The sequence below is a fragment of the Marmota marmota genome, unplaced genomic scaffold (assembly GCF_001458135.2).
Source record: "Marmota marmota marmota unplaced genomic scaffold, marMar, whole genome shotgun sequence".
Taxonomy (NCBI): Eukaryota; Metazoa; Chordata; class Mammalia; order Rodentia; family Sciuridae; genus Marmota; species Marmota marmota.
In genome coordinates, this window is record NW_026000169.1 from 3,087,151 (window position 1) to 3,098,598 (window position 11,448).

Genomic DNA, 11,448 nt, shown 5'->3' on the forward strand with positions numbered 1-11,448 from the left:
TGAGGTGAGAAGTGGTGCCATCCATCGATCCTTCCACATTCAAGGGATCTGAGGGAAACCCCCACCTGCGTATTCCTTAGGATGAGGCTCTTCTCTGATCCCTGGTTTGAGACAACACACTTCTGTGTGGTGGAGCTACAGAGTATAACATTGAAGGACACAGAATGAATTCCGAGTTCAAGACGTGACTCCATTACCTCTGGACTACATGACAAAGAGCAAGATTCCTAACTCCTCCTGCTTCTGGACCTCATGAACAGACACCACATCAGCATCCACTTCATGGATATATTAGGATTAGTTGCATCTCCTGTGGAGTGCAAGGGCAGGAAGTTCCCTCCTAAAGGTGATGAGACTCATCTTTATATCTGACACATCCATGCGCGTGTTGAGAGTCATAAAGACACATGTATGCCCACCTTCTCCTGAATATTTTTTGCATTATTTTGATACAACGTCACTCAGCACTTGTCATTTATTCTCTCCTACTCTTTTCTATTTGTTTTGACACCCTGGGCAACGGATTACATTGGGCTCCTTTAGTATTTCCCATGGTGACTAACCCACTTGTGTGTTTGCATGTGTGGGCAAATGTTGTAGCTAGACCGCCTAGTCCTGGCTCCTACTGACTAGCTATGATTTTCACCTACATAATTATTTCTCTGTGCCCAAGTCTTCACATTACTAACAGAATAACAATGCCATGTACTTTATTGTATTGTTGTGGATTAAATAATTTAACATATGTAAAATGATTTGACTAGTGTCTGGCATGTGGAAATGCCATACTAAGTACTAGCTGGAATCATCGTCATCATCATCATTATTTTGTGATCTATGTTACACTCCAAATAGTTACTAGTTGATAGATCATTTGTTATTTTTGAGTGTCTTTCCTTAGCCCACAGCCTTGACCTGGAAGCATGTTCAGTTTCTAACATCAGAAGGAGCGAGCTGGGGGTGTGGAGGGAGATTCTTGGTAGCACAAACATAAAAGAGGCATCATGTTTACTTTTTCTGTGCAGTAAACTTCTTAGAACTTCTCTTCCTCATAGTTTTAGCAACTGTTTTCTCAATGTACATACTTTTAAAAGTCTCCTTTGAAGAATGTGCTTATGAAAAACTCTCCTTGCTCCCTTTCCCACTAGGGAAGAGATGGGCCATTTCAATATGGGCATCCCAGTTCTCCACACCTGTATCACCCTGTTTTCCAGAAAGGTTTCATGCCTCATTTTATTAAAAATCAATCCATGACTATTTATCAACATTAACATCATCAGTGAGATGTCAGAAATTGAATTTGCAACTCTAGGGAAGCTGCCCCATAGAGTTGAAAAACAAAGGAAGATGCTTAATTTGGCCAGGGCTGCTACCATGCTGTATTACATGGAAATATATACCTCATCCTTCTGATTCACCTCTAATAGAATTGCAACAACAAGATTCAATTAAACTTAATAAACATGTAATTAAGTAAATGCTGGGGGCAAAGCACCGTGCCAAGTGTTTGAGGTCTATAAACATGACTAAGATAGGGACCCTGCCCTCAAGGCACGAACAGATGGTGGAGGGGAGAGATGGAGTGGGAATAGAATCATAAAGAGCTTCATCAAGAAGACAAAATTTGAAAGGGACTTGGAGGATGAGCAGTTGTTCAATAGTGGAGTTCAGGGAGGCAGCATCTGGCTGTCAGAAATCCTGGTTCTGAGAGATGCTAGGAAGCTGGGGGTGGGGGGGATGTATGAAAGGTCTGGGGTCAGAAGCCACCATGCACTCAGTCTGTGGTCATCTGGAACAGGTGGGTATTATAGCATGGCTCATGAGCCCATGTGAGGGGGATGTTTCCATGGTAATGCCAACATCCTGCACTGAGTGATTCTGGGGGAGGGAACAGTTGAAGAATAGGGAGAAAGGAAGAGGGGAAGAGAAGAGCAAGACAGTGAGAAATAGCCCTAAAATATCTAGTCCCTACTCTAAGTTGTGGCCCTAGCAGGTTCTGGCTACTGCTGCTTCATGATGATGATTCTGCAGGGGCAGACTCAGGGAGATGGCCTTAGCATCATGATGAACCCTGGAGGGTCAGGCCAGGACCCAATTGTTATCTGGGAGTGTTGTAACAATTCAAGGAAGCAAAAAGTTATTGCATACTCCAGGGGAAATACTTAAGAAGGTGTGATGATATTTATTTGCATTTTTATAGTTGGTATCTCAACTATTTCATAAGTTGCAAGGAGCAAATGATCTCTTCCAAGGTGATCAACCAATCCTCCTCTTATCTGAGCATCTTGGTTGTCCATCCCACAATATCTATTTTCTCACACACCTCCTGCCTCCAAAGTGACAAAATAGAAAGAAAGCCATTTTAGAGGTGGTAACGTGCTGCATTTAAAGCCATTTTAAAACGTGGCAGTCCTACTTTGGGTTACATCCCCCAACTTCGCCTTCTCTTAGCAGGAAGCAACGTGGAGATATTGTTGCCCATTTTTCCATAGAAATGGAATGTAGAAATTGACAGTGGGGAAATGTAACAGTGGCCCCCTTTATGCATTGAATGTAGCCCTTGCTGCTCTACCGCTGCAACTAATTTTCAAAATAGACATGCTTCTCTTCCTCTCCTGGCTCTTCCCTAATCTCAGGAGAAACAGAATTCCCTTTCTTCCATTTTAGGCAGCTTTATCTGTCCTTGAGCATACACCCACTATAGAAAGGAAATAATCTAGACTTTGGGGATGACACCAGAAGATCTCAGAAATGACTGTCTCCAAAATTAACAAGTGAATTACACCTCCAACAGAGAACACGTGGAATGTAGCCTTTGAATTGCCTCTTTTTTTTTAAATTGGTTGTTCAAAACATTACAAAGTTCATGACATATCATCTTTCATACATTTGATTCAAGTGAGTTATGAACTCCCATTTTTACCCCAAATACAAATTGTAGAATCACATCAGTTACACATTCACATTTTTACATAATGCCATATTAGTGACTGCTGTATTCTGCTGCCTTTCCTATCCCCTACTATCCCCCGTCCCCTCCCCTCCCATCTTCCCTCTCTACCTCATCTGTTGTTGTTCAGTTCTCTCCCTTGTTTCCCCCCCTTTCCCCTCACAACCTCTTATATGTGATTTCGTATAACACACATTGAGCATGAGGAAAAGATTAACATTAAACAGAGATGAGTGGTGGGAGGGAAAGGGAGAGAGAAGGGAAATTGCATAGAAACGGAAGGAAACCCTCAATGAATTGCCTCTTTAAAAGCCCCCTGTTCCTGCTGATGGGCAGAATCACAGCCTCTGGGACAGAAGTCTTCTGTGTTTCTTTTTTGCTAGCAAAGCAATAAACCTCCTTTTTCCTTTTTCTCAAAAATAAAAAATGAACAAATGTGCAAGTTCTAAACTGCCCTCTGCTCTTGGTGGCTGCATATACTATTGTGAAAGCCGAGGGAAAATTGAGAAGAGAAGGCTCTTAGTTTTGGTCCCCTCGTGCAAACTCACCTTCCCAGCCCAGGCTCAGACACCCTTGCTCTAAGGCTGTGTTTTAGCGTGTGAGATTATTCCTTGAAAAGCAGCCCCCGGTGGTATATGTTTGAAGTTGATAAACGATGTTTGTATATGAAGATGCTACTGCTTTTCATACACAACTGCCTGTGTGTAGCAGGACAAACAATGGCAACACCTAGCCTGTGACCAGGATTCCTTCTTTACTACTGGTTTGTGGTGATAGCTTTTGCTTTCTTGTGGTTGGCATTTTAAGCTCCTCAGAGTGCTGGATACCTTTGCTCAGAGGGAGCCACACTCCTTCCAGCTGCTCAGTTGGGACGCATATAGTGGGCTCTGGTGTTGACCGTCACAGTGTTTGGTGATGCCTTGGGTCTGGTTGTTGCAATCCTGTGAATCGTAGCATCTCCTCTGTTGTGTCTCTGCTGGAACTATTGGCCCTGTGAGCCCTGTGTGTCTACTCCACTGGGAATATCCCTTTCTTTGAAATAAACTTGGATATCAGAATGTGAAACAAGCCTTCGTGTCTTGGAACACACTAGGAGAGGAAGAAGGAATGAATAGCCTCCTTCCCTGATCCATTGCCAGAGATCTGTTTGAAGCATGCTTGGTCATTAGTGGTCATTTCAGCGTTCCTAACTCTGAACTAAGCACAAAGCAGGGCCTTTAAGTGTAAGCTGTTTCAGAAATTCCCCTCCACATCTGCCTTTCAGACTAGAACGACAACCTTTGAATAGCATCTCATGGGACTTTTCTAAAGATGGTTTTTGACTATGGTTCTTCTTTCTCCATGACCTACTTTCCTTCCTTCCTTCCTTCCTTCCTTCCTTCCTTCCTTCCTTCCTTCCTTCCTTCCTTCCTTCCTTCCCTCCTTCCCGCCTTCCCTTATCCTCTCCTTGGCTTTCTCCTCCTCTTCCTCCTTCTTCTAATTTACATATCGACTTCTCTATTCCATCCACCCCATTCACTTCTTATCATGCTGCTGTTTACCAACATCTCCTGTCCAGTGAGCTATATCAAAGCTTCTTCAGAATGGAGGTCCTCTCCAGCTCTTGGTGCCCTGTGCACGGGAAGTCCATTCTTGAGAAAGCAGGGAGTGCTACTGTTGGCACCAAGAGGATGGGGCTGGACGCAAACTTCATGGATCTTTTCAGCCTTTTATTCAGGAACTGTACTAAATCTATGGGTATGGACCCACTTTCCTGGTAGAAAATGAGCCACTGAACAAAGGAGGGGACTGAGCTTACATAGGTAAGTAATTTAGTGAGCATCTCATTTTGGGAACTGGGGAATTTGGGTCTTTGGATTTGTGGTCCGTGTCCAGCACCTGGAGAGGAGTTATCTTGGAAGAGAGTAGTGTTTCCTAGAGACTATCATTCTAGGTTTGATGAAACACTTTCTCTCCACCTGCAGCCAGCATCTGGGAAGGATTTATCTTGGGAGAGATGAAAGCTTATCAATGTATGGCTTCCTTTCTCATTCCCTTTTCCCAGGCCACACTATCTTGGGGTTTTTCACTTTCCACATCCAATAGCTACCACAATCACAAACATCAGACAGAGGCGAACACAGAAGTCATCTTTCAAGTTCAAGAAACCTCTGCACACTCTGTGTTTGAAGCAGAGAATGGTAACTGCTAAAAAGGGCTCCATTCAAACCCTTCCACAAGGCTGCCACCATTTGTATTTTAAACCTCTTGTCCTCGGGTTGCTCATTTGGAGCCTCCACTCCTTGCTCATTGTCAATGTGACTGACTCATTGCAGACTCAGGGCCTGCTTTCAGCGCTCTATTCTGTCACCCTCCTCCCAGCCTGGCCACATGGTTCTCACCTATCAAGCACCAGACCCAGGCCTCACATCTTTCACGAAGCCTTCTATTCTGGCCTCTAGGTGCTTTCTTCTTTTCAACTCTGCAGTACTGCAGTGAAAGAATTCTCTTGCATTTATGTCTGCCACAGCGATGTTGCCAATAGTGGACGAGTTTTCCCTTGAGGCTCCAGTATTAGACAGACCAACAAACCTGTTTCTCCCTCACTTCTGATCCTTCGTCAGCTGTTGCCACTTGTCTGAAGGGAAGGCAGGCTCAGAGTCGAAGCCTGAGCCATAATTGGCAGGAAGTGTTTGGGCTTTTCATTTTTTGTTTTAACCTTCAAAAGTTGGTTAATATATAAAAGGCAAATTAAACAAGAAAATGGTCTCTGAATAGTTTTGGAATAGTAGCTGTCTTTTTCTTTAAATAAATAAAAAGTAATTTTTATGTTAATATGAAGTATTTTTAAAACTTATTAATAATATGGCTTCTTTTTCTTGCTTTTTTTTTTTGAGGGGAGTTATTGGAGATTGAACTCAGCAACACTTGACCACTTGATCGCTAAGCCACATCATCAGCCCTGTTTTGTATGTTATTTAGAGACAGGGTCTCATTGAGTTGCTTAGCACCTCGCTTTTGCTGAGGCTGGCTTTGAACTTGCGATCCTCCTGTCTCAACCTAGGGAGATACTGAGATTACAGACATGTGACACCATACCCAGCTTAACATGGCTCCTTTTTTATGGGCTTTGTTTGTTTGGCAAATAGAGTTACTCAAAGATAATGCTTTATATAAATAATGGAGGTGAAATGATAAAGCCACCCCCAAAAGCATTGGCTCTGAGACATTAAAACTTATTTTTTTCCTACAACATAAGAATATCAGAACTGCCACCTTTATTAGAAGATGTCTCAAACCCGGTGAACTCTTTCTAGCAGAAACAATAAAAGAAACGTCCAAGGAAGAAGTGCATCCTTAGAGCATTTCATAGGATAGAGCCGCTCCAAACTCAGTGTGACCCTTAATGACCCAGTGTACACGTCATTACGAGTTAATCTAATCCATTTATATCTTCACGACTTTGGTCTGCATTATTTCTTCAAACTCACAACTCAAGTTAAATAGCACAATCAGAACTTAGCATGGACACTGAAGTGGAAAAGTTCAGATTTTATTTAGGTATAATGTGGTTTTAAACATGTTTTAGAATCTTATTCAGTTTGTAAAGTTTTATACCTCTTTGAGTTGTGTGCTGTTAAGAGGACTGGCATAGTAGAAGAACAAAAATTAGGTATAAAAATAAAAAAAAGAACTTTGTAGCCCAAATTTAAAAAAAGTGTAGCCAGAGCCCATTAACTAGTCACTTAACATCTGATGTAATATTCCAAGGCAGATTAAGATCCGCACCTCGATTACTATGACTGAAGTAGCCCCAAATAAGTTTTGGAAAGTGCGCTTAATAACTAGGTCACATAAAATAAAAGAAACCAAGTCAAGCCATAAAAACACTTTATATCCAAGAAGGGTTGAGGATGGATTAAATGAGTTGCAGCTTTATTTTCCTTAAAGAGCTATTTTCTTAAAAAGCATATATCCTGATTGCATTATTAGTAACTACATCCCTGTTATTTTTATAAGACAAAGTAATGACACCAGAATCACATAACAATAGAACGAAGGAACATTTATAGTAGACTCATTAAGATTTTAATTTAAATTTAAAAATCTCTTTGCCTAAAGATGTTTCAAGATGGTTGAAAATAAATGCTCTTACGTTTTATTTTTAATTAATCTTTTCCCTGCTTTATGATTCTCAAGGAGTCATTCTGCCTCTTATCTATTTTCTTCCAGACAACAAATGACAAATAGAATGGAATGACTCCCTTTCATTTAAAACCACTGCATTAAAAAGGGAGATTCAGAAGGAAGTGCCATAAGAATAGAAGAGATCCAGTGCACCTTTTAGGTAGGTGTGATTATGGACACAAGTGTAATTCTTTTTTTTTGATACTGGGGATGGAACTCAGTCACTTAATATCTGAGCCATATCCTCAGCCCTATTTTGTATTTTATTTAGAGATAGGGTCTCACTGAGTTGCTTAGCACCTTGCTTTTGCTGAGGCTGGCTTCAAACTCGCAATTCTCCTGCCTCAGCCTCCCAAGCTGCTGGGATTACAGGTGTGCACCACCACACCCAGGCACAATTGTAATACTGATGACTTTTTTTTTTTTTAATCACATGCAAAGGACCTAATGCACAATGCTAGGAAAACAAGATTCATTGCCAGACAAGGAAAAGAACAGAAGTGGCCAAGCCATTGCTCCATGAACTCGGATACTTACGGGGCAGTGAGGTAGCCCTCCAAAAAGCCAGCCACAAACATGATGATCTCATTGCTCAGAGCTTGAGCGCCATACCCAGCTCTGATCTCCAGGATGCTCCAACCTGTGGTTTCCATGGAGTCATTGTAATAGCCATAGGCATCCCCACTCTTGTCCATTACGTGCTTGACTTTTATCGACTTTTCAGAAGGTATCCAGTATGCAGTTGCATAGTAGACTTCTGGAAGAAAAGGAAAAACTGCTAAAACGGTACTCCATAGAAACCTGGGTATATTACATCTATGTAACCAACAATTTCAACACATTTGTTTCTATTAGAATATAGTCGCCTTGCTACCAGTGGGGAAAACCAAAGCCTTAATCAACAGGGATGTGCCCAGACCACAGAGAGGCAGGTCAAACGTAGGGGTGTAGTTACAGCATCACAGAAGTGGGCTTAAGAATTTCATCCTAGGAATGAGGTTCTGGGTAGAGCTGGAGCTGGAGCTCTCTCGCTTCTTCTTTTTTTTTTTTTTCTCTCCTTCACTTCTTAATTCAGCTAATGAAAAGGTTCTTGGCCCTACTCACCAGCTTTTCCATTTCTCTCTGCAGTTGGACCAAAGGCATTCTTAGTTTCCTTATCCTACATTCCCTGCTCAATTCTTCCTGTGTGATATCCTTATTTTGCAGAAAAACTCTAAGCTATCACCCGTGGTTCCTCAGGGTGTTGGTAGTTCTGTGAATCCATCCTCACAAACCCTGCACTCATGCCACCTCTCCCTTCTTGTTCACCCCAGTCCTACCCTAATCTGGATGCACCCCCTTGCCTACTTCAGGAACTTTGTACCATGGCTGTATCCTAAAGCACCCTCTCCTTCTCCCTTAGCACAATGCAGATGCTCCATTATCTCACAGATAAAAAGAAACCAAATACAAAAGCCTTCTCTGCATCTTGTGAACAGATTTAGCTATTGTTGGGATCTCTCACTCCCTTCATGAAATCATCATGAATTGTATGCATCCCCGCTGATCTGGGGACTGTGCTTGGTGCTAGAACGGCCATCATGACTGGCACAGTTCCAGGCCTACCTTCTGGAAGGAATGCACTCCCACACTTCACTTCCTCATTCCCTCCCACCTGCTGCCCCCCTGTCCATCCCCACCATGCCACCAGCACTGCTCCTGCTTGGCTCACTAATGAAATCCTGGTGTCCTATGAACTTGCAAAAGCACTTGACCTTGGTGACTCCTTACGGTTGTTGCTTAGTATCTCAGAGGATTGCTTCCAGGACCCCTGGCAGATTCCAGAATATACAGATGCTCAAGTTCCTTATATAAAATGGTATAGCATTAGCATCTAACCTACACACATCCTGTGTGCTTTTAATCATCTCTAGGTTACTTTCAGTGCCAAAAACAATATAAATGCTATGTGAATAGCTGTTATACTGTATTGTTTAGGGAATAATGACAAGAAAAATGTCCGTATATATTTAGTACATACACAATTATTTATTTTAAATATTTTCAATCTGCGGTTGGTAGAATTCTTTGATGTAGAGCACATGGACCCAAAGAGTTAACTGTATTTTTAAAGTTCTCTCCTCCCATGGTATCTGGGATGCTCCTCTCTCTTGAATCCCATTCTCCTTTCCCTGCCCTTTTCTTCATTCTCCCTGTGGGTTCCCTTTTCTGTTGTATATTCCATAGTACACTTGAAAAGATAATCTGGAAGATTCTATGAGCACTAGAAATTCAAAATATTTAAAATGAAAGTTGGGGCTAGGGTTGTGACTCAGTGGTAGAGCACTTGCCTAGTATGTGCAAGGCACTGGGTTTGATCCTCAGCACCACATAAAAATAAATAAATAAAACAAAGGTATTATGTCCAACTACAACTAAAAAATATTTAAAAATATTAAAATAAAATTCATAATCCCTCCTACCCCCCTTCCTGCTTTTTATCTGTCATCTCTCAATCTGAAAAAAAATCCATCCTGCCTCCCCATCTTCATGAGTCATGTTCAATCAAAACTTCCTGAATTATCTCTCTTATCAGTCTCTTCCTTTTTTTCTATATTTCTATGATAGTTTAGGTATATTACAACTGGCCTTTCCTATAGGAGATCTTTAGCCCATTTTTCATTCTCTGCCAGGGTAATTTTTCTAAAATGCAAACTAGGCCAGGTGCAGTGGTGCATGCCTGTAATCCTGGCAACTTGGGAGACTGAGGCAGGAGGATTGCGAGAAAGCCAACCTCAGCAACTTAGTAAGGCCCTAAGCAACTCAGTGAGACCCTGTCTCAAAATAAAATACAAAAGCAAGGCCAGGGGAGGGTTGTGAATGTGGTTCAGTGGCTAAGTGCCCCTGGGTTCAATACTCAGTACCAAAATAAATAAATAGATAGGTAGATAAATAAATAAAACACTACCACCACCATCACCACAAAAGAAATTCAAACTAATTTTGTCACCTTGCCTACTAAAATTTTTCATGGCTTCTATGTCTTATCAAAATAGCAATCCTTCACCTTACTCTCTTGGTCTTCATAACATGACTTCCATTGGCCTTACCAGCTTTGTCATCACCCCTCTGTGCACTTTGTGATGCAGAAACTATTATATATAGCTCTGCAACAGACCATGAGCTGGGTCAATGCTTCTGATTTGTATATGCTATTTGGTCTGCCTGAGATGTTTTTTTCTTATAGCAATCTCAAAATTGCTATTTAGAACTCAGGAAGCAGCGCCCCCTTTGTAGAGGCTGACTTCCTCTACAAGCTCAAAGTGCCTTGTCTGTACATCTTTAGGCTTTGTCCCACTGAACTGAACTTACATGTCTGTCCCTGCTCCCATACTGAATGCCTCAAGGCCAGAGACTGTTTTCTCTGTACTTGGAAAAGAACCTGGCACGTAACAGGTACTCAATAAATAATTGTGAAAAGAAAGAAGACTTAGAAAAGAAACAAGAGGGAGGAACCAAAAAAAAAAAAAATGGAGAAAGGAAACAGTATATAGTGCGTTTTGTTTTGTTTTGTTTTTTTCCCTCTGTGAAACCAGTTGTACATCTGTTGTGGTTATATTCAGGCCAGTCATCAAAGTAGTAGGAGGAGGCTGACTGACTCTCAGGTTCTAGGTTGAGACTCAGGGGATGGATGCTGTATCATTTACTGATAGAGGAAGCAAACTGGGAATAAGCCTGGGAGGAAATGTAAATTTAGTTTTTGGCATAGAGAGTTTTAGTGGTCAGGAGACTAGAAAGTGTCAATTTAATATTTATATAGAGTCATCTGTTGACAACATTTAAAATTAAATCAACATTTTTTTACAAAGATTGTCAATCAAATAAGCACTACAAATAAAATCTTGACACTAGATCATCATGTTAGGGGACAGACAGATGTGAATGGTGGAAACATGAGGTTAAGAGAATAATTCTGTAAAATGGGCCCACTGTGCTGACCTCCACATGCTTTCTTTTCCAAAAAGCAATTTACCTTAGCCCTTCCTGGCCTCAGCACATTCCTCAGCAAACTACCTGTTACCTGCAAGAGAAATACAGGCCCAAGATAATGTTGATGAGAGGAACCCAAAAGATTTTTGTGGTCAGATCCTGAAACTCTGAGAGCTAAGGATAATTCCTCCTACCCATAAAAATCTATAAGAATGTGTGGTTAAGAATCCTATTAGTGGAACAAGACAGGGATGCCCTCTCTCACCACTTCTGTTCAACATAGTTCTCGAAACACTGGCCAGAGCAATTAGACAGACGAAAGAAATTAAAGGCATCAAAATAGGAAAAGAAGAACTTAAATT

General features: G+C 41.4%; 1 protein-coding gene across 1 annotated transcript in view; it reads right to left on the reverse strand.

Moving 5' to 3' along the window:
• Plbd1 (phospholipase B domain containing 1) overlaps positions 1-11,448 on the reverse strand; it is a 67,846-nt gene that overhangs the window by 45,199 nt on the left and 11,199 nt on the right. Inside the window, exon 2 of the mRNA XM_015498188.2 lies at positions 7,655-7,874. Coding sequence (XP_015353674.1) covers positions 7,655-7,874 — 220 coding nt within the window. The remainder of the gene's footprint in view (positions 1-7,654; positions 7,875-11,448) is intronic.